This window comes from Leuresthes tenuis, unplaced genomic scaffold (assembly GCF_036924035.1).
Source record: "Leuresthes tenuis unplaced genomic scaffold, fLeuTen1.0.hap1 SCAF_6, whole genome shotgun sequence".
Lineage (NCBI taxonomy): Eukaryota > Metazoa > Chordata > Actinopteri > Atheriniformes > Atherinopsidae > Leuresthes > Leuresthes tenuis.
Window position 1 is genome coordinate 12,403,473 of NW_027325360.1, and position 20,159 is coordinate 12,423,631.

At 40.3% G+C, this 20,159-nt stretch overlaps 1 protein-coding gene across 1 annotated transcript in view; it reads left to right on the plus strand.

Annotated features, from left to right (window-relative positions):
• commd10 (COMM domain containing 10) overlaps positions 1–18,296 on the plus strand; it is a 57,830-nt gene extending 39,534 nt beyond the window's left edge. Inside the window, exons 6-7 of the mRNA XM_072386951.1 lie at positions 17,408–17,467; positions 17,720–18,296. Coding sequence (XP_072243052.1) covers positions 17,408–17,467; positions 17,720–17,758 — 99 coding nt within the window. The 3' untranslated portion in view covers positions 17,759–18,296. The remainder of the gene's footprint in view (positions 1–17,407; positions 17,468–17,719) is intronic.
• The last annotated feature ends 1,863 nt before the right edge of the window (positions 18,297–20,159 follow it).

The window sequence follows — 20,159 nt, forward strand, 5'->3', positions numbered from 1 at the left end:
CTGGCTAGCTCCTATTAAGCTACCATTATGGAAATAGCTCGGTACTGTGCACCATCCTGGGACTGGACTCAAATGTATGCCTTATTTCTACTTTTGAAGCTTACTTCTCTCTCCTTTAACAAGGCTGGGTGTTCCTCTGAGGGAGCGAGCAGCAGATAAACAAACACGGTAATGACGAGCAGGGGGAGAAGCTTCACACACTTTGAGTTCTGGGCTTTTTCAGATGCTGAATGCTAGCGGAGGAAAAATAGGCCACAGAGGAGAGATTGTTGGAGATAGAGAGTACTGTGTGAGCCAAGTATCAAACCTCTACTCTCTAACATACGCTGCTTTATCATTAATCAACATTATTATGTTATTGTATTGGTTTTTTTTTTCTTCCTCTGGTGTTGCTTTGTGCATCTCATAGAGTGGGAGAGCAAAGCCTTGACTCTGCCCCACATATATTGTACCTTGACGTTAGTTCCACATATTGCACGAATAACATGTTGTTGAGGTCAGAATGAACCTTGTCTAGATAATGACGAGGATGCAGTAGCATCCTCAGACAGCAGGTGCCAAATAGAGATTGGGTTTGGGCCACGTACTGAATGATATAGAAAGGTATAAAGAGATGTCTCAAAACTGAGGTCATTGGGAATTTCCGTGTATGCTGAAAAGTACATGTTTCTGTGACGGTCTGTTCAATAAATTCCCCTTAAGAGGCTGACACGACGAGTCCGCCTACTCTTTTCTCCACGACAATAGTCCCTGATCAAGGTAAAAATGTATACTCAGTCAGAAAGTGCATCAGCTAGGATTATTTCAATTATTTTTCTCTAAATTGGAGTATTCCATTGATTTTGTGTGACTTGCCCACCGCCCCCAGAAAAAAAAAAATCCTTAACGCCTGCTGATGATGATAATACTTGGCTGTATTTAAAGCAACATCCAAACCAGATTAGAAGTGGAAACAGATGCTGCTTGTAGCTGAACGTGTTTCAAAGACTTGTATCAAAGGATATTCTAGCTTTATTCATTTTGCATGTATCTAGGCCAGCCCAGCCCCAGCCACTCCCACAGACCACATATAAAGGGTGGTGTGGTGGGCGACTGTGAAATGGATTAACGTCTTTCTCTTGCTTCAATCAGAATTAAAATTTTCATCTCTCAGCTTCTGTCTTTATCCCCCTCTACCAATTTACACCCCCATCGCTTGACTCTTCTCCATATCGTCTTCCTTGTTCTGTCTTTCTACGCCTTTCCATTACTTTGTGTGTTCTTCAATCAGTTTGTTATTTATGAGTCACTTTGTTGAGTAAATGTTGAAAAGGAGGTCAGGTGCAGACATGCTCCCGTAGTTATCCTTCTCGCCTTTCACAGACTCGACTCGATGCTGAAATTTGATCTGAAAATCAATTTAGACAGGCATTAAGTTGGCTTTCTTTTTTACGGTGGCTTCTCATAAACGCATGGCCTTTTGGGAAGTCCATGTTTGCCAGCACCGCAGAGATAAAGCAGCACAAATGGGTTAAATACACGAGTGGGAGCATAGGTGGTGTGGGTTTTTGTTTTCAAGACACAAGTGTGAGTGAACTTGAAGTGGCGAGCTGGAGGTTAGGATGTAGGAGCAAGTTTTTATTTATTTTAAATTGTTTTTGGCCTTCACTGTGTTACTCACATTGAATAAATTCACAGCAGGTCCTCAGTATTCCTCTTCAGATGATGAAAAGATGTTGGAGCCTTCTTTCAGTGATGCTTCATTTAAAGACTCTAGGGTTTGTCACAGGTTTTCAAGTTTAAACATCAATGAAATAGTCACGAACTGCAGCATTTTTATTATTATTTTTATTTTTTTAGATTGAGATCATCAAGCTCAGGTGGTTGAGCCTGTTTTGATGTAGGTACAGCTTATTAACTTGGACAGCTGTTCCTCACCCCACATGGAGAGGTTTAATTAGAATTCCTTAAAGCCTCCTGCCTCTGTTTTCTCTTATATTGAGCAGCTATATAAAAAAGCATGCATCACATGCTGGGCCTCAAGACCTGAATATTTTCAGGTGTTATGTGTGTGTGGGAGGCATATTACAGGAGAAACTTGAATGTAAATGCATTCTATAGAAAGTTGTTTTGGATGCTGTTGATTCGAAGTTTTTCTGAGTCTTCGTAAAAAATGAATAAACTGCATGAGATTCACCTTTTCAAAGATTAACAAAGCGTTGGCTCAGGTTTATAACGGCACAGGACAGGAACTGTAATAAAACCTAGCTGATACATTAAGTTGGACATAAGTGCAGTTATTAAGTTGAGAAAACGACCAAGCAAAGACGTGATGTTATTAAGGAAAACCCGAGAGCTTATTGATTTTTTTTGTGTAATGATTTCAAACAAGACGAGTACATATTTACATGAGACAGTGAAACTGCATCTGATCAACGAGTCAAGCACTTATTTCTTATTATTAGTTTAGACTTAAACGCTCTTAGGTCACGGAGAAACTAGCAAACACAGCATGTGGCAGATGACACATTGCAGACGTACTGGAAGGCTGAGCAGAAGCATGCTCTGCTCCTACTCAATACTGACCAAAAGTCTGGAGACGGGAGGGTTAGTGGCGCTGAGGAGCTGTCATATTTCCCCAGAGAGGGGAGGGACAGATTCCCATGTGGTTGTATGATAATGTGGCTAAACTTAACTGCCAAGAAGTTTGGAGGAGTGGTTTACAGAAAGGCAGAAGAACATTTGGCATAGACGTTCACAAATGTCAGCGGCACCACAGAAAGCACTGCAATGCCTCTAACCCCATGCACTCTGCTCGAGTGTATATGAGCAGTGTTGTTAATTAAAGTCATGGCTTCTGAGTAGTGAGAGGCTTGTTGACGGATGTGGTGTTGATGCGGTTCTCCCAGTCATCCTCTGTTGGCTCACAGAGGCCACTGAGGAGCACAGATGTCACCATGCTGCCTCTGAAGCACCACGAGTTCACGCGTCATGCAAGATGTGAACCAGATTCATCCCGAATACTGAAGCCCAGCATGACGGCACTGAGCACATTTTACTGACTCTGGAGATTAGTTTAGTTGTATTTATATGGAAACCACAGCCTCATCACTGGCTGATAAATGTCAGCTTGCATCTATCTTGTGTCAAATCCACATTGCACTTTTGTACCCACGAGTTTGCAGCTTTGGCTTATGTAGAGAAAAGTTGATATATGATTAGGGATGACGTCACTCCACAAACATCTGGAAGACTGCGTTAGTCTTCATGATAGGATTCCTAAAATGCAAAGCTGGGGGGTTAGTGGGCAGCTTTGGTGTTCAAAAATTGATAAACTCAAGGTTTAATTCTTCAGTTTTCTAATGCCATAACAGCTGGAGCTGTTTGAGCATTTAAGATGCATGTAACAATGTTCGTGTGATGTTAGTGACACGCAGATAATGTGGTTGGGGATCAACTCACTCCTTCGCGTATACACTCGATGAAACTCAAATGGGTGGTCCACACATGCTCCAAAGGTCCATCTTTTGCATCTTTATGTAAAAACAGGGAAGTGCAGTGAGTTCGACTGTTTTCTTTTGCAGTCTACAGGATCAATATGTCAGACTATACAGTCAATAACTTAAATGACCTGGTTGAACTCTGACTGTAGCTTGACTCAAATGTGCATGTGACTGAACTGACTGTAAAGTCTACTTGAAATCAGACATCTTATACGTGTTCTTGTCTTGCTGTATATGTCACCTACTTACCAATGTGTGACAAAAGCTTGGGGAAGGTTTGTGTTGGAAATGGTTGTCTTCTATAGATTTGTAAGAGGATGGGGAGTTTGTTGTTTAGTTTTCTAGGTAATTAGTCCGACTCGTCTTACCTGATCAGTGTCATGTGATTTAAGAAGATGTTGTCGTTCGTGTGTGAAAGGCCGGCAACTTAAAATTCAATTTTCAGTCTTTGAAGTTTTTTTCAGCAGTGTATTTCATCCGTTCTTTTTTAGTTTATTTAGTTTGCTGCATAGCTGTGTATGCACAGTGACGGGAGAGGAAAGATATGTTTTACAAGGTTATGGGTCATAGGGAGAAAAGAGGAAGACTGTGAGAACATCAGAGAATACGACCGAATGTAACAAATAAAAAAAAACAGCCTTAAAATGTCTGTTTTTGTTAAGTCAGTCATGTCTTTTTTCTTTTTGAAATAACTGCCAAAAATACCTCAGAAATTATCACAATATCTATTGAACTGAATTAGCTGAACTTGTGCCAAAATGTTTAAAGATTAGGTTAAAGCTTTTAGCAACTATTAGGTAATATTTATAGCCGCGGCTGTTCTGTTGTTGGGAAACAAAATGTCCAACTTAAACCTCAGAACTCTCTTACATGCTTCAGTTTACCTGAAACTACTGTTATTGAGCCTCAGATATTGGGTCTCTTAGTAATTAGCTGTGTATTCTTTTAGTCAGTCAGCCTTTTTATCAAGAGGTCGTGGTAGATACTGGTAATGAGAAAGTGACTCTGTCCATCCGTGCATTTGTTCTCATTGTGGGCCCCACGAGAACAAAGCCTCAGCTCTGCAGGCCCCTGCTTCCCAGAAACACAATTCTGAATGCTGTGTGTATGCAGGCGTATTTTCTGTATATATGTGTATATATGTGTGTTCAGTCGTGCCTGCAGGGAGCCTGTGTATGTATCTGTCTCTGTGCCTCAGTGTGTTTCTGTCATTCTCCCTCAGTGAGTGACCCACTGGGTGCAGACAATCCCAGTCTTTGTGTGTATGCCCCGCTGCCATGTTATGTACTGTACTGAATGCACTCTGGGGAGTTAGGCGTGTGAAAATCCCACCCTTCCCACCTAGAGACTTTCAGCTGTGTTTGTGCATGGACAAGAAAGTAACAAACACAGTGAGAAAAAGCATGCGTATGTGTGTGGGTACATGGTTTCCTGTGCGTGTAAATTGGGAAATGGTGGGGAAAGAGGACACTTCACACCAAACAGCCACTCTCTGTGTTGGACATCATAGAGACATTCTTTATTAGTCTTTTATTTCATTAACTGGGGAACCTAATGACCCAACAAATGACCCTTTGCAGAGGCCCCGCTGTTCTCTCAGACTCTGTCGCTGCCTGTCTGTCTCTTTCACTTTGTCTGTCTGTGCTCCCTTTTTATCAGGCTTTATGATCCATAAATCCCTGTGAGCCGTTCTAATAGCAGACGCTTTGACATGTCGTAGCCTGAAATGTACTGTTGTTATGAATATCAATAACAATTACGGCATTAAACATAGGCCCCTCTTTTCAACACTGTTATATTGCTCTTTAATGGGGAGGAACAGGAGCAAACATTACAGGATTTGTGGGGGATGGTTACATAATTGTTTTCTGATTATGTTTATATTTTTCATCGCTGATCGTCTGAGTGAAACCTAGTTTATCTTTGCATTTTCCATCGCTAAACAGAATGCAAAGTGTCTCTTTCCTCACTTATTTGTACCAGTTTAACATTTGATGATACAGATACAGTGCTGGGTAAAAAAAAGCTTTTGGGTTGCAATGCTGAAGTGGAGTAATAGACAGTTAACATCACATACTGGTGCAAAGGCTCCATAAAGTGTGGACTTCAGTGTCAGTCTGTGTCCCCTTAGATGTTCCACAGTCAGTATTTAACTGATGTTAATGCAGGTTTTCTGCAGTGGTCGGTGTCGGTGCTGCACTTATGTTCAACGTTCACTAACACGGTTGGGTTAGATTATTGAATACCTTCATCACAGATGGTTTCTACTTTGCTGGTAGAGTACCTACTCCATGATATGAGCTTAAAAAGACCCCAAAAATTGAGTTCTACAAACTACAGTCCTAAATTGAAACATAAGCACAAAAACTAGGACCTTTTTAGCTCCTACCTCATTGTAGGCACTCTGCCAGCCAAAGCAGTATAATCTGTCACATAAGTGAACAGTTACAGCAGGTTTAAATTGTTTTGCACTTGCACTTGCAAAAACCAGCTCCAACAACAGTAAAATGTCATCCATATAAACAACACCTGACCTGTTCAACTCAACCTTAAAAATGAAACAAAACAAAGAAAAATGCATCAAAAGGGGGTTATTCGGCTAATTCTTCTGACACGCAGGCTCAATAAAACCTAAGTACAACAGGGCGGTTTAATGATTTTGACAAATGCCCACTGCTGTGTTACTTAAGCGTAGCTATTAATGGTTCAAATGCACACAGAAAAAAAAAAAAACTCTTCAGGGATTGTAGTTTTTAGGAGCCAGTTACTCTGACTGAGTCCAAAAACTGCTCAAGTTTTTGAACAATTACAATTGTGAACTGTTTAATTGTTCCTTCGTACGCTGTTGTGATGCACACATCTTACATGAGCCCAATAAAACTGAATGAGGCTTGTACTTGCCCATTCAGTGTTGAGAGCATTATTAAATCAGCATAAGGAGAGAGGAATTTAAATCCAGATCCATAATTAGATATTTTTATGGGCTCTGACTACAAACACAATAATTACTTTCCTAATTCTCCACTTTGATACCTTGCAACTGCAGTTCAAAGAAAATGTCATGTAGATAAAGGTCACCTGAAAGTACGAGAATTTTAAAGGTATCTTCATGTAAGATTACTATAAATAGGGAATTTTCTCGCCGTTGAAGGTGAGATTATGACTGCCAATTGGCATATTTTTGTAAAGTGTCTCTCAGCTGGTGCATGCAGTTAACATTCCCCTCTTTGCATACGTGTGCCAGATATCACATACCGTACACAGTTCTGTCAGAAACTTTTCCAAGATTTAGAGGCTTGTGTATGAAAGGGAAAATTTAATTACTAAGACGGATAACGCAATGTTTGCTCCAGAATGCATACCTGATGGTGGCCTCTTGCTGTCTGTGTACTGCTGCCTTCCTGTCTCCTCCCAGTGATTCATATTTGAATGGAAACCCTTCTACAGAACTCATCATCATCATCAATAAGTAACTCTTGTTCGTGCTGTGTTGCCGCGTAGCATGTGAAGATTCGAGAGACGGATGTGGGAGGAGTTCGCTCTGGTGGAAGCCGAGTCATGTCCCATTGTATCCAACCACAACACAGGATGTGGTGGATTCTAGTTTGGATGGACGGTACACGAACACAAGCAAATAATGAATAAGCAGACATGCTTAAGCTGAACAGACAGGACATAGGTGACCTCATCCATGTGAGGCAAAACCAATAGGCAAAATATCCGCCGTCCTATTCAGCCCACCACTGAGGATGTTATTTGTTTATCCACAGTGGCGGCCTCCTGCTGCTCATTGTAAATGTCAAGCCTCACCATTACTGAATGTGAGTTTCCTCTACAATTAGGCTGTGTGGGGTGTCTCACTGTTTAGTCTCTTGAATTTAGGTGCTTTGTGATTCTTTAGCAAATTTCTTTGTCTCTTCATCGCAAACTTATTGTTGTCTTCTGCCTTTGTTACAGCACCTATTTTGCACTGTAGTGCCCCCATTTCTGTTTCTTTTCAGTGGCTCAAATAGTCGTGAGATTTATTCAAACCCTGCCATCCCTTTCTTTTTCAAGTCATCCCCCCACCTGTCTGCCTTCTCGGTTTTGGTATTTGTTTTGTTGTATTTTTTTATTTTATTTGTGGCCTAGCCTCTCTGAGCATGCAGACATGTGCCTCGTTCTTCCTCTAATTGGTTCTCTGTATTCATGAGGGTAAGCGGAGAGAGGCGGCAAGCAAAGCTGACTCCTGATAAATGTCAGTCGTCAGCTGGGCTACGGCTGGACAGCTCACTGATGGGCTGCTTATAACAAGGCATCAGTTAATGCAGGAGGAGACAGGAGCTGTGGTGAAGTTACTGAGTTAAAGAAAAGGAATGCATCAAGAAAAGGAGATGGCTCTGGCCAGGAGACAGAAAGTACCACAACAAGGAAGAAGGAGACAGAACAAGACCTCACCTCATGTTGACTGTGACACTGCACGGTATATGAAACATGAGGGAGGTCACACACAAGCAGTGATGAAACTCTGTGTCTGTCAGCTTGAGATAACTTATGAGTGTCAGTCTAATGATATTGTTGTTTCTGTTGTTGAGCATTTGTATTCATGAGTGCACTCCATATTTGCGGCCTTTTGTTTGTCTGTGGTGGGATTGTTTGTGTTGTGTGTGTATGTCCCGGTGTGTTTTCAAGTATTCAAAAGTCCTGGTTTGTTTATTGTTTTGCCAACTTAGTTTTGTTCTTTCATTGTTATCAAGAGTTCCCGCTGTGTCCTTTGACAAGCATGGAAGCACTCTTCCAAGTTATTAGTTACTCCTTGTGGCATAGCTGACTAACACTTGGCCCGGTGTTGGTCGGGGAAGAAATGTTTTTAAAAAGGCTATTTTGACTATTTTCTAATTTTTACTTTCAACTTGTATCACTAAGAATAAAACAATAATGAAATGTATACCCGATCCCCTGCGAAAATGACGATGATCCTGAAATTGTGAGGAATCTGATTGCCGGGGAAAACGATTAAACAATATCTGTGAATTTAAATGAATGCAGTTTAGAAGAAAAAGCATGCGCTCTGTGTACAGATTCATTCGAGATAAACATTCATAAGCCTCTGATATTTCCGTTGTACATTCAAAGGACAGCCAGAGTAAGAGTCTGTCCCAGTCAGATGTATCTATACATTTTGCCCTGTGTGCAGGGACATTGCGACTTTAAAACTGTATTAATATTTTAAATGATAGGTTAAGGCTGTTTAATTAGTATTTCAGACATCAATAAATATCAATAAAAACAATTTAATAAACAGAGTTGTTGAAACCATCACAGTTTTCTTTAACTGCAGTAAAACAGAAGGTCTTTTTGAAATTAGATTAATTTAAATCTTACTTAATAAGACATACTGATAAATACACAGAATAGTGAGAACTGAGCTGTTTATGTCCAGAGTGCGCCTGAAACTCCCAGGATGTTCTCTGAGTTTACACTGAATTAAAGGGGGCTGTTGAGAAAGGAGGAAACTTTTAAGAAGGATGAAACATTTCAACTGATCAAATGTTCTCAGCCACTCACTGACGGGTGTTTCAGAGCAGCTGCTTTTGCCTTAAAGGATAGCTTTTTTTCTCATGTCATCTTTTGGGCCATAATGACCACACTTTGTAAGATCATTTCTCCCCTCTCTTATTTCCTGTTCTTTTTTTTCTACATTTGTGTGCACTTGTCTGCTTGTGCTCATTTCTGTTATGAATACCAGAGGTGATTGGCAGTTTCTAGTGTTTGGCTTTGGCAGCTTTTATTTGGTGCAGTCAGCAGGCTTTTACTGAATGTCTGACGTTTGGAGGTTCCTTGTCTGTCACTGCTTATTGGCTGCAGGGCAGTTTTGTGGAGCGGTTACCAGCTCATTGTGCCCCCCCGCCCCCCTCAAAACCTCCGCCCACACTGCATATGAGGGTCCCAAGGACTGTTTTTCTGAATAGTTCTGGACTCAAAGGGTCATGGGAAGATTAAACTTGGTTCATTTTTGTTGTGGTGCACTGGAACATTACAGTTTTGTGTAAGGCCAACACAGCTCGTCTAATTTGCTGTTGCTGCATGTTGGATTGAGTATGATATACTCTTTGTAAATTTAAGAAAAAAGTTCTGTCCAAAAGTTTCCCATCTGAATGGAAAGCTGCCCAACCATGCTGTTCTGATACGGATGTTGCAAGTTTATTGCATTGCATTATAATTAAAAACAGTAACAGCATAGTAACACCTGCAAGTATTTGGTTAAGAGCTAAAGGCTTCAGACTCTCCATTTTGCTAATGATACATGGGCATACCAAGGTGGAAGTCACTGTTTCAGTACTGCCAGGAGTTTTTACAGACTCCAAAAGGTACTTTTTTTCCTAGATGAAGGCTTTCAGACTCAAGATGACAAATGCACCCTTGCTCTCTGAAACATGTCTTTTTTCGTGGCTCAAAGCAGGCCACAGCGGTTTGTTGCTGCACCAGGCAAGGTGGAACTTGCACTCACTGACTTTGCGCAAGCTGTCCTGAACACTGGATACGTTCTGCTTAACACATTGGACAGAATGGATGAAATGTGGATTCTTTTGTTGGTATTTATGTAAAGACCTGTTGATGATAGCCCCTCATTGGAAATTAGTTTCCCATCCTAGCTGGCATGTCAAGTGTGTTTGAACAGTCAGAAACTGTGCTGCATGCAGACAGTGTGTATTCCAGTGCATCAAGGCAAAAACCTACAAGGAGTTTTAAAAACTATTTCCCTTTTTTGTCATTTTTGTGTGTATGTCCAGAATGCCCTACATGTAACAACAAGCACGTTGCATCGTATTTTATCTGGAAGAGTCACTATCTAGAGACTGCAAAACTCTCTCAGTGGTTGGAAAAACCTCAGGGGATTTACAAAATAGCCCCACTTTGAGCTCAGTTAAGATCACTGGATCTCCATCAGCCGGTTCAGTTTTTAAGTGTCAGATGTCAGCAGAAACTTTGGCAGAAGAGACACGGATGTCAGTTGTAGATTTAAGTTTAAACCATTGGACTTTATGTGCAGTTTGTTCACAGTCGTTATAAACTGTTCAAACATTCACAAAAGGGTTAGTCTACAATAACTGAAAAACCAAACAGCTGTGCAGCACTTTAAGATGAATGTATAGGGATTAACAGGCCAATATGAAAAGAGAAATATTTGATAATACTATGTAACAGTGGTCATGATGCATTTCTGTGAAATTTATTTGGCTTCTGAGGAATCATGTTAGAGTTTACTTTGTTTACATTTTTAGAGAATTGCATAAGGTTTCTCTCTTTTAGTTTTTAGTTGTTTTTTTGTCTCTTTTCTCACTTTAGACGTTGTATTAGATTCACTAGTGACCACTCAATGGAAAGTCAATGACATTTTATACTGACACAGTCCGCATACTGATGCGCTGTGCTGTCCATGTACACCACAATAGGTTTTCTGCTAACCGACTAAGGGAATACTGTACAGCATGCCTGGGTTTGATTAATTCCTGCTCTAATGGATCATGACATTTTGAACATTTCAAGGGTCAGTAGTGAGCATACTGTAATTGCTTATGATGCCACCCTGCTCTTGTTTGGCAAATGTAGTTAGAGAAATTATTAGATTTATAATCTATCAGATTTTGTTACATTAGTTTTCCATTATAAGTTGAAAGCTGTTATTCAACATACCTTAATGCTGAAGTGAATCTGGCTTTTTGGTTTTTCCTTCTCCACCGTGAATCAGGTGGCTAAACTATAGACAGACTCGTATAGACATACGGACAACATAAGAGGGGGCAGCACACCTGTAGCACCAAAGCAACAACCTAAGTCTTTATGGAGACATTTAAAACCTGTGTAGTGACAGCACAGGTCCCTTTAATTATCAGTTTTTGTGACTGACACCTGTGCAGCTGGACAAATGTGTGCACACGTCCTCAAGCAGGAGAAAACGCTCTTCTATGAGCAAAGTGGGCCCACACTGAAGCTGTGCATGTGGCTCGTTGTCACGGTTGTAAGCTTAAATTGCATACGGAAAAAAAGTGTTCATTTTTTTCTGATTAGAAAAGTAAGAATCATCATATCATGAATTGTAGCACATAGTTGGCATTTCCTGGAAAACACTACCCAGTATTCTACGTGCCAAAAACAAACATGTCCCCCCTTCAGTGATTTCATGTGATCATCCCACAGCAAGATGACAGAAAGCAGCTCAGACTGCCTGGAAGGTTTTTGAATATAGGCTGGCAAAAAGACCGAGAAGGAGGCAGGCAGAGACAGGTTGGTGAACAATTGTCCATTGTATGCTAACTGACAGCCAGAAGTGTTCAAACTAGTTGCTGTAAGCTGACCGAAAGCAGAGAGACAGAAAAGTAGTCAAGCATGCAGACAAGAGTTTGTCACTCATCAGGTTTTTGTTAATGCGAGTGCCCATAGCAATGGAAGAATGTAAAAACAAGCAGTGTGGTTGTTTTGATTGATGATTGTCTGGATGTGTGGGGAAGCTAAGAAAAGTGAAAGATGTGTGTGTGTGTGTGTGAGTTAACCAGAAAAAGAAAGAGTGTCTTTTACTGAGTGTGTATGTCTCTGTGTATTTGTGTGCTGACAGTAGGTGGAATAAACAGTTGCAAAAATCCAACAGCCTCATCCCCTTGTGTAATCCACCTCTTGGTCTGTCTGTCTGCATCTTTCTCTAAATGCCAAGATTTCTCCGTCAGGCAAAAGTTGAAGACCAGGCAACAAGTCCAGTTGGACAAACTGTCAAAAAGCGCCTTGTCACAGAAGAGATGGAAGACTTTTATTATCCTACTCTGTCTCCTTACAGAAGTGTTCAGCTGGTGAAAAAACTGCAGTATTTAATGCAGCTCTGGTGTCATATTTACAGTAGCAATTAGTTTTTATGAAAGAATTGAGCTGACATAAATATTGTTTTAAATTACTAAAACATGCGACATGCAATGTTATTGTTTGAAATTGCGATGACTATATGACCTGCAGGATATGAACAAATACATGGTGCTAATCAATGAGGGGTGCATTCCACCTCTGGAACACTGCACATGCTGGTTAGATGTAAAACATGTACAAAAGCAGAACTTTTATTTTCCCCACGTTTGACCCATTTCAATTCAGACCATCTATGTAATATTGATATTTTGTGTACTTACCAGTTGGAAGGGGCTGCTTTTCTCTCTTTATTTTTTTTAAATACAGTATTTATAATGATGACTAGGTGCAAATGTCACAGAATTTTGTGGGCAAAGTGACGAGCTCTGGGTTAAAGGTGCAACTTGCGCGCCAGTGTAGCCCTGAGGAAACGTACTTAACTACCACCATAGGGACCTTGTTTTCTTTCCTACCTGTAATGTTTTGGGCACGGCTGGATGCTCTGGCAAACGTAGCTGACTGTGTCAGTAGAATAAGAATTTCATGAGAGAGTCACGGTAGCATGAATCTTCTTGTGCCCTAAGGTTAGGCCCTGTTCAGAATGACAACTGGTGTCTTTTTATCCATTAAAGCTAAGCTGCTAAGAGCTGTTACCACCCTTATTTGAGTTGTAAAGTTACGTCTCAAAGTAAGATGGTATTTAATTGCTATAATAGTCTTTTATCTGTTGCTGTTTTCTGTTAAGCCTCCTTTAATCTACAATAGATCCAAAAATGTATAACTTGTAGAACTGATAGAAAGCTGAATAAAATAAATGGTGGTCCTTAAAAACAATACAGCAACTGGAACACAAATGAATCATGTTATTGATTTATGTTCCATGGAGCGTAGTCTTCAAGTGGAGTGAAATATTAGACTTCCATAAGGGGATACAGCAGCATGGTAAAGGTCTGTGTTTCTCTGCACAGCGCTGTGTGTTTATCCCGACAGTGTACCTCAGATCTTTAACACCTCACTCCAGAGTTTCTCACACATCATTTTACTGTCCAGCAGAAGATGGATTGGCACTGACATTTGAACCTGATTAGCTTGCATTTGTATTGGTATAGACTTTTCCATGCAAGTTTTAGGTATGCTTCAGCAGGCAGACAGCTACAAGCAGACACTGAAAAGTGCTGTTCCCTTTTCTGTCTGTCAATTAATAATTAACAGCTTTGTTGATGCAGCTAAATATGTGGACATGGCTTCTTTTTTTTCACCAAATCCTCCACTATTTGATGTAGGAGATGCTTCTGATTGTTTGTTGCAAGTTTGTCTGCAGTCTTCAGATTTATTGTATTACCTCAGCTTTTACTCTGTCATTGAATGTCTTTGCTAAATTCCCTTTCACCGTGTCACTCATTCTCTCCTATCTCTGTTTTTGTGAGTCTCTCGTCCTTGTCATCTTTAACTCTCTTTTCCTTCCCTCATTCCTTCCATGCTTTTCTGTGCTTTTATCAGTCAAAAGAAAGACATTCGGTTTCAATAAAGCACTTAAAAAAGCGAAAGAATATCATGGCTTTGACAAGTGTTTCAAGTCCAAGTCATTCTTTAGTGGACTGTGGGAAATGATTCATGAAGCAGCTCAGCCCCACTCTCACCACTTCTTCTAGTGTATGAATAACACTAAACTGCAGCACAATGTGGTCCTATAAAGACCGAGGTGAATGACACCAGTAACTCCTTGTCCGTATAGAAACAACACTTGCTATCACGTTCTATTATTCCATTTTTTTCATTGCATCTCAGCAATGCATCACACCTTCTTTAAGTCGAATATCATAAAAATTGCTATCTTTTTAACATCCGTACAGTTGACCTCATGAGTTGATTTCTGAGCTTCTGGTGGAGTAGATGTGTTCAGTTTGTTTAACGTCCACCTCCAGCTGTTCCTGTTCATCTGTTTTCCTGTTTGTTTGTTTTTTCATGATAAAAATTCTCCCACAGTCTGCAGTAATGCTGCAGACTGTTTTTTGTTTATTCTTCCAAACAACTTTTCTCCCAGTGAGGTCAATTGTGTCAGACCCAGATTACACAGCAAAAAACTTGCTGGTAGTCTCATGTTGAGTTATGCTGTAATCCCTAAAGACCGACCTTATCCCTCCTTTCCCTGACTTTGCTGTCTCTTCTAGGGAGTTTCAACAATGTCAAAAACCATTAAAAGTTTCCTGGAAGATGGAATAGAACATTTTGTGTCTCGTTTTAGCAGTCTGAAGTGTAGACAGCGTTACTCGACTTCTTCGGGTCACTTTAATTTGTCTTTATTTTGCATTACTCTTTTGCTAGTTTATCATCTCCTACATGTTGGATTTCCCACGATAAAGTCGAAGTGAATTTGTGGTTATCTTAACGGGTTAATCCTGTTTTTCATATCTTGTCAAACAGTCTTTTGGCTCTGAGACAGATAAGACCTCTATGTTTGTATATTCATGCGTGTGTGCTGGGTGTATAGGGATGTGATGATGAGGATGATGCATCCTATCCCCATTAGTGTTAGCCTAGATCTGTCAGAGTCTTGTTGGGTTATTGCCTGGTAAAATCACAACCCTGAGGAACAATGTGATGGGCCAAACACACGCACACACACACCAACACACACTCGTGCATACTTACTTGAGACGAAAACGCTGTATCTCTGTGTCTCTGACATGCTCACATAGTTGGCTGTGCCCCAGAAATCTTGTTAATCTCAAAGTCGCATAAGGTCAAACATACATGAACATACTTTCATCCTCAGCTGCTTGTGCAGCAGACAGCAAGGTGTGATACAGTCCTCTTTGTTCTCTTTCTTGTGTTTCCCACACAAACTGCACCTCAGTCGCCCCCCTGTCTCACCTCTGTCACACAGCAATAGAGACACCTCAGTTGTCTGACTTTGTTGGTGTAAAGTAAAGTTTATTTTCCAGGATAAATTATTATGCTGCACTGGTTTCGCCTCGTTACAATACTATTTGCCACTGTGGAGATGGATAAAAAAAGAGTGATGTTAACTGAGATTGGTGCTGCTGGAAGCAGACTTTTCATCGTTCAGTTAATTTAATGCAATGCACAATTTTTACTTCAAATCGTTTCCAAACAGCAACCGTGTTTCTTCTGAGGAATTATTTCTCCCCCTGGAGAGTTACTTTGATATGCATCTTCTTTGCATTGCCCCAGACTCAATTACACCACTTACTACTTTGTTTTATTACCTGTTGGGCTGTTTTTTTTTTTTTGCAGCAGTCTCTCAGCTGTAGCTAAATTCAACACTGCCCTACATTTTCCTCGTGCTGAGGAGCTGCTGTGGAGTTAGGACTTTGACATGAGATAACAGCTCTCTCTGCGCCCCTTTATGATCTTTTAATGTTGCTTCTAATTAATATCTCTGCCATTAATTCGCTGTGACACATAGTCTCCCTCCACCCACCCACCCAACCAGCCAGCCAGTTTGCTCAAAGCCCCCAAGCCCTCTTTAATCTCAAAGCGCCAAACTGCAGGGAGGAGAGCTTTATATGAATGTACTATCAGTCAGCCACTTGTGGTTTCACTATCATGAAGTACAGATTTCTTCCTTTTATTTGTTTGTTTCTTGTCTCATAGTTCTTCTGTTTCCCTTCTGCTCTTCTGGCTGGTAGGAGGAGTTCAGGGCTGTTATCAGCATTCAGTGTAACAGCGCTGAGTGCACTTTGGTTTGCAACGAAACTGCTCTTCTCATCCTGTGCCACCGAGAAACCATTTTATGTATTGCAGTTATTTTCTCAATGATGAGTGCTGATAAAGTGCCTCGCTATTACACCTGCTCGTGGGGGTGGATTATGGTTCAGCCTTTGTGTCTGATGGGCTCGTGATGATGATGATAATAGCAGTCCAGACATGTTCGACCTTGTTTTCTTGAGCTGTCTGTGGAGGCTTGCCTCCCTCGATAATTTGTCAAGCCTGCAGAGTCCTCCCAGAACGAAAGAGAAAATAGAAAAAGCTTAGAGGGTAACCCATGAACAAGCACACGATGAGGATGCAGTATTCAGTAATAAAATTTGATTCAAGAAGTTGCACAGTTTTTCATGAGATTGACGCGGATTTACTTAAAATTTTGATTCAACTCAATAAAACGTAATATAAACACATCATTTTGTTGCCAAATACGCTGATTAACTCCTGCAGTCTGTCGATGCGGTAAAATCTACAGTAAATAATGTCAGTAAAAATCCAGAGAATCCTCTGTTCACAAGGGATATGGCTGAATGATCATTTCATTTGAAAAAAAGTTGTTAAAAAGTTCAGAAACACTGCCTTCTCTGGAATAAGCCCATTAAAGACGATGATATTGAGAGACAAACTCTTAAACTGTCCTTTGATTTCACTGACCAGATGTTGAATTATTTCATGGAAAACTACGGTTGCGTCATCATCGAGAACAAAGAGGAGAGGGACTATGTTGGCCTTGTCATCGGCAACTATATTCTGAAGATAGTACAACGTCATGTTTGCGCAGAGTTCGAGCAGTCATTCATATGTCAAAGATAAAAAAAAAACATTTAAAACATTGCGTTGGAAAACAAGACCGAGGAGGCCGAGAACGTTTGAGCTGTTAAATTCTTATGTCAAGCAAGAATTAGAAAACCTGTCACTTTAAAAACTACAATATTCTCAGTTTCCAAACACTTACAGTGTTGTTCAGATAAAAATGATGCACCCACCTCAACAATTCATAAAGTAAGCCAGCCGAGTGGACAAAGAGTGATGGGTTCTCGCTACACGAGTTGCTGGACAGCCTCTTTAGTTTATTTTTAAACTCTCTGATGGATAAGACTTAGAGATGGTACATACTGTCCAGAGAGTAGTAATAATTAATGAGGGTTTTTATAGAAAGCACAAGGAGCCAGCTCAGCGAGTCTCAATCATGACTCTTGCTTGTGCTCTTTTTTCATCTGCTGCGTTGTTTTTGTGTACATAAAAACTTATTTTCCTCATTTATCAGGTTGCTTTTTTTTTCTTCCTTCATCACTCTCATTGTCGTCTTTTTGTCTCTTCAGGTTCAGGAAAATGTCTTTGTTGAGTTCAACCACCAGGAGCTCCTTGACTTCTACAATAAGGTCTGTTCAGTTTAGTGTGTGTGCCTGTTTGTTAGTGTGCCACTCGTCAGACGGTCCATGGTGCGTTTCTTCCTGATTGGCAGACCTTGGCCTGACAGCATCCATCTATCCATCTGTCTCCTTCATACCTTGATACATTTTGCCTTTGTTTTTCTTTCTCCATTTCTCTCCCCTTTTGTGTGCTTGCTTGTGTGTCGGTTTCTTTTGAGTTTTTTCTTACAAACACTAAAAATATTCCCCTCTTTCTTTCAGCTTGAAACCGTGCAAGGACAGTTGGATTCCCTGACTTGATGCCTGCCTGGCGCTCTGTGTACAGCCACACCCACACTAACAACACTGTGTTGTTAGTGTTGATGCTGACAGCTATGCCAGCTGTTAGAGTCCTAGCTGTTCTTCCTCTGATTTATTCGAGAAGCATGTCAAACATGGTGGAAGGAGTTTCTTTTCCTTTTGAACTCTTTTCAAACCTTGTGCTCATTACTGAGAGTTCAGTGTGAGACATTTGTAACAATTTTATGTTGACCTTCTTCTTTGTTAACACGAATTGTACTAAAATGAGTTTCTTAGTAACATTTTTCTACACCTTATATAGTAGCATATTCCCTGGTTTCTCTGTACATTACGTAGAATGAGACATAGTTTATCTATTAAGATGACAAAGATTTGCCAATACACAATAGTCTTAAAATTGAACTTGCACCATGAGGGAAATGGGGAAAAAAAAGAAGATTCATCTGAAATTGTAAGGGGAATTTGAAAGTGGGTTTTGTAACATATTGAGTTAAACTACATTCCTTGTTATTCCATTAAATTCTGAAGCTGAGATGAATTGCTTCCAGGCAGTTGTTGTTTAGTGAAGGCTCATTATTTCTCATTAAGACCAACCTGGACTGCTGGTTCACCAGATGGGAGTTCGGGAATGCACAGCGGAACTTCTGTGTGTGCGAGCGTGTCTGTGTGTTGACGGGCACATTGATATGTCCTTGTTCATGGGCCTGCCCTAACATGCAGGTTGGTGTGTGTGTGTTAATAAGTTCCTCTTTTTCTCACAACAAACCCAAGTTTGAGAAATTCCACTATTTCCAGGTGTTAAACCCAATTCATTTCTATGTTATAGTGCTGTTCTGCTGATTTGCATCTATTATGGTAAGCTTTTTATTGATCCTAAGGGTTTTCTTTTGTTAAACGTGACAAAAGGTTAGTGGCAGTAACCAGTTAACCTCTTTACTTTGCTGTAATGTGTGTGTGGACACATGCTGATAATTTCACTGTTTCTACTTGTGTGATTTTTTTCTTTTCTTTATTTAAAGAGAGTCCATGTTTTGATTTAATCGCAGCATTATGGTCACGGTTCTCTGCAAAAAACATGGGGGATTGTTCATAAAGGACAGGTTAAAGGTTTCTACCTCAATTACCTCAAGGTATCTGAAGATTATCTCATCAGCAGGCGGTTTGTTTAATGTGTTTGCTGATGAGCCTTTGTAAAGAGGAGCCTCAGTTTAGCTGGCAGTGGATGTATTTTTACAGCCAGGCACATCATCAGTTATTCAGTAAATGACACAAAGTGGACAGAAACATGATATTGGCTGGACATCCTCTAATTTTTAGAGGGTGGCAGAGGGTCTTGAGCTTAAATATTTGAAAGCAGCTAGTTGAAGTTGTTGACATATTTATTTTAGCTGTGTTCTTGATGCTTTTTGGGAGACACCCTCAGAACGTACTTTAGAGTTGATGTCAAAGTCTTGCCACTCGACAGCCAATTTGCAAACAACTCCAGTTATTTTAGGTTAACAAGGCCTGGTCTCTATGTAAATGAAAGCTAGAAGAAATTCAATTTTAATGGTCACAAGAGATATAAAAACCACACACTGTACCTGTCAAAAGTTTGCTCAAGTCTAACCATTAAAAATGAATGGGTCCAAGTGTAAGTCTTCTATGTAATATCCTCCCATTCCATGTCAAAGCTAAGTCTGTTTAAAGTAGGGCATTGTGAAACTGCTATCTCTGCGGTTTGGGAGTTCTTCCAGATATCTTTTCAGGCTTCTTCAAGTTGCACATCTCTGCCTTTTATAATGGTTCTCATAATATAATCCCATTTGGCCTGAGAACTCCTCTGGTTCCCCCAGAAGAAGCTGGATTTCTGAGGCTTCTTTGTTTAACCTGTTTCCAGCGTTCACAAACCCTGACAAGTAGTTGAGAGAGAAGTAATTCCTTTCTCAGATCTTTGTCGTAGGAATTTAAAAATTTGTTTACAAGCTGCATTTTCAAAGAGAATCAAATGGCCTTCAGTCAACAGGCTGCTTCACATTTAATTCTATTTCTGTTTGACCTTAGCATGTGGCGGGCTGTGTTGATAGGATAATGGGCATGTAGAGAGGTCATAAAGAGATAAATACTCACTGAAGCAAACAACAAAATCACTACCACTTGCACCTTGTAAAATGAATAAACAGCTGCCACCCACAGAGATACCAAAACTATTTCAAGATGATGTAACCACCCCCAAAAAAAAGATAAACAAAAGAAAGAAAAAGATTCTTTTCAGTTTTACTCATTTCCTCTCACAGAAAAGTTTCTTATGGAAAGCACCCAAATATGATTATAACACAGTCTGTAATATTCAGATTCATCCATTAAGTCACTGTGACATCATGGGCTTCTTCCTGAGTCACAGTCACCTCCACCCTCTTAA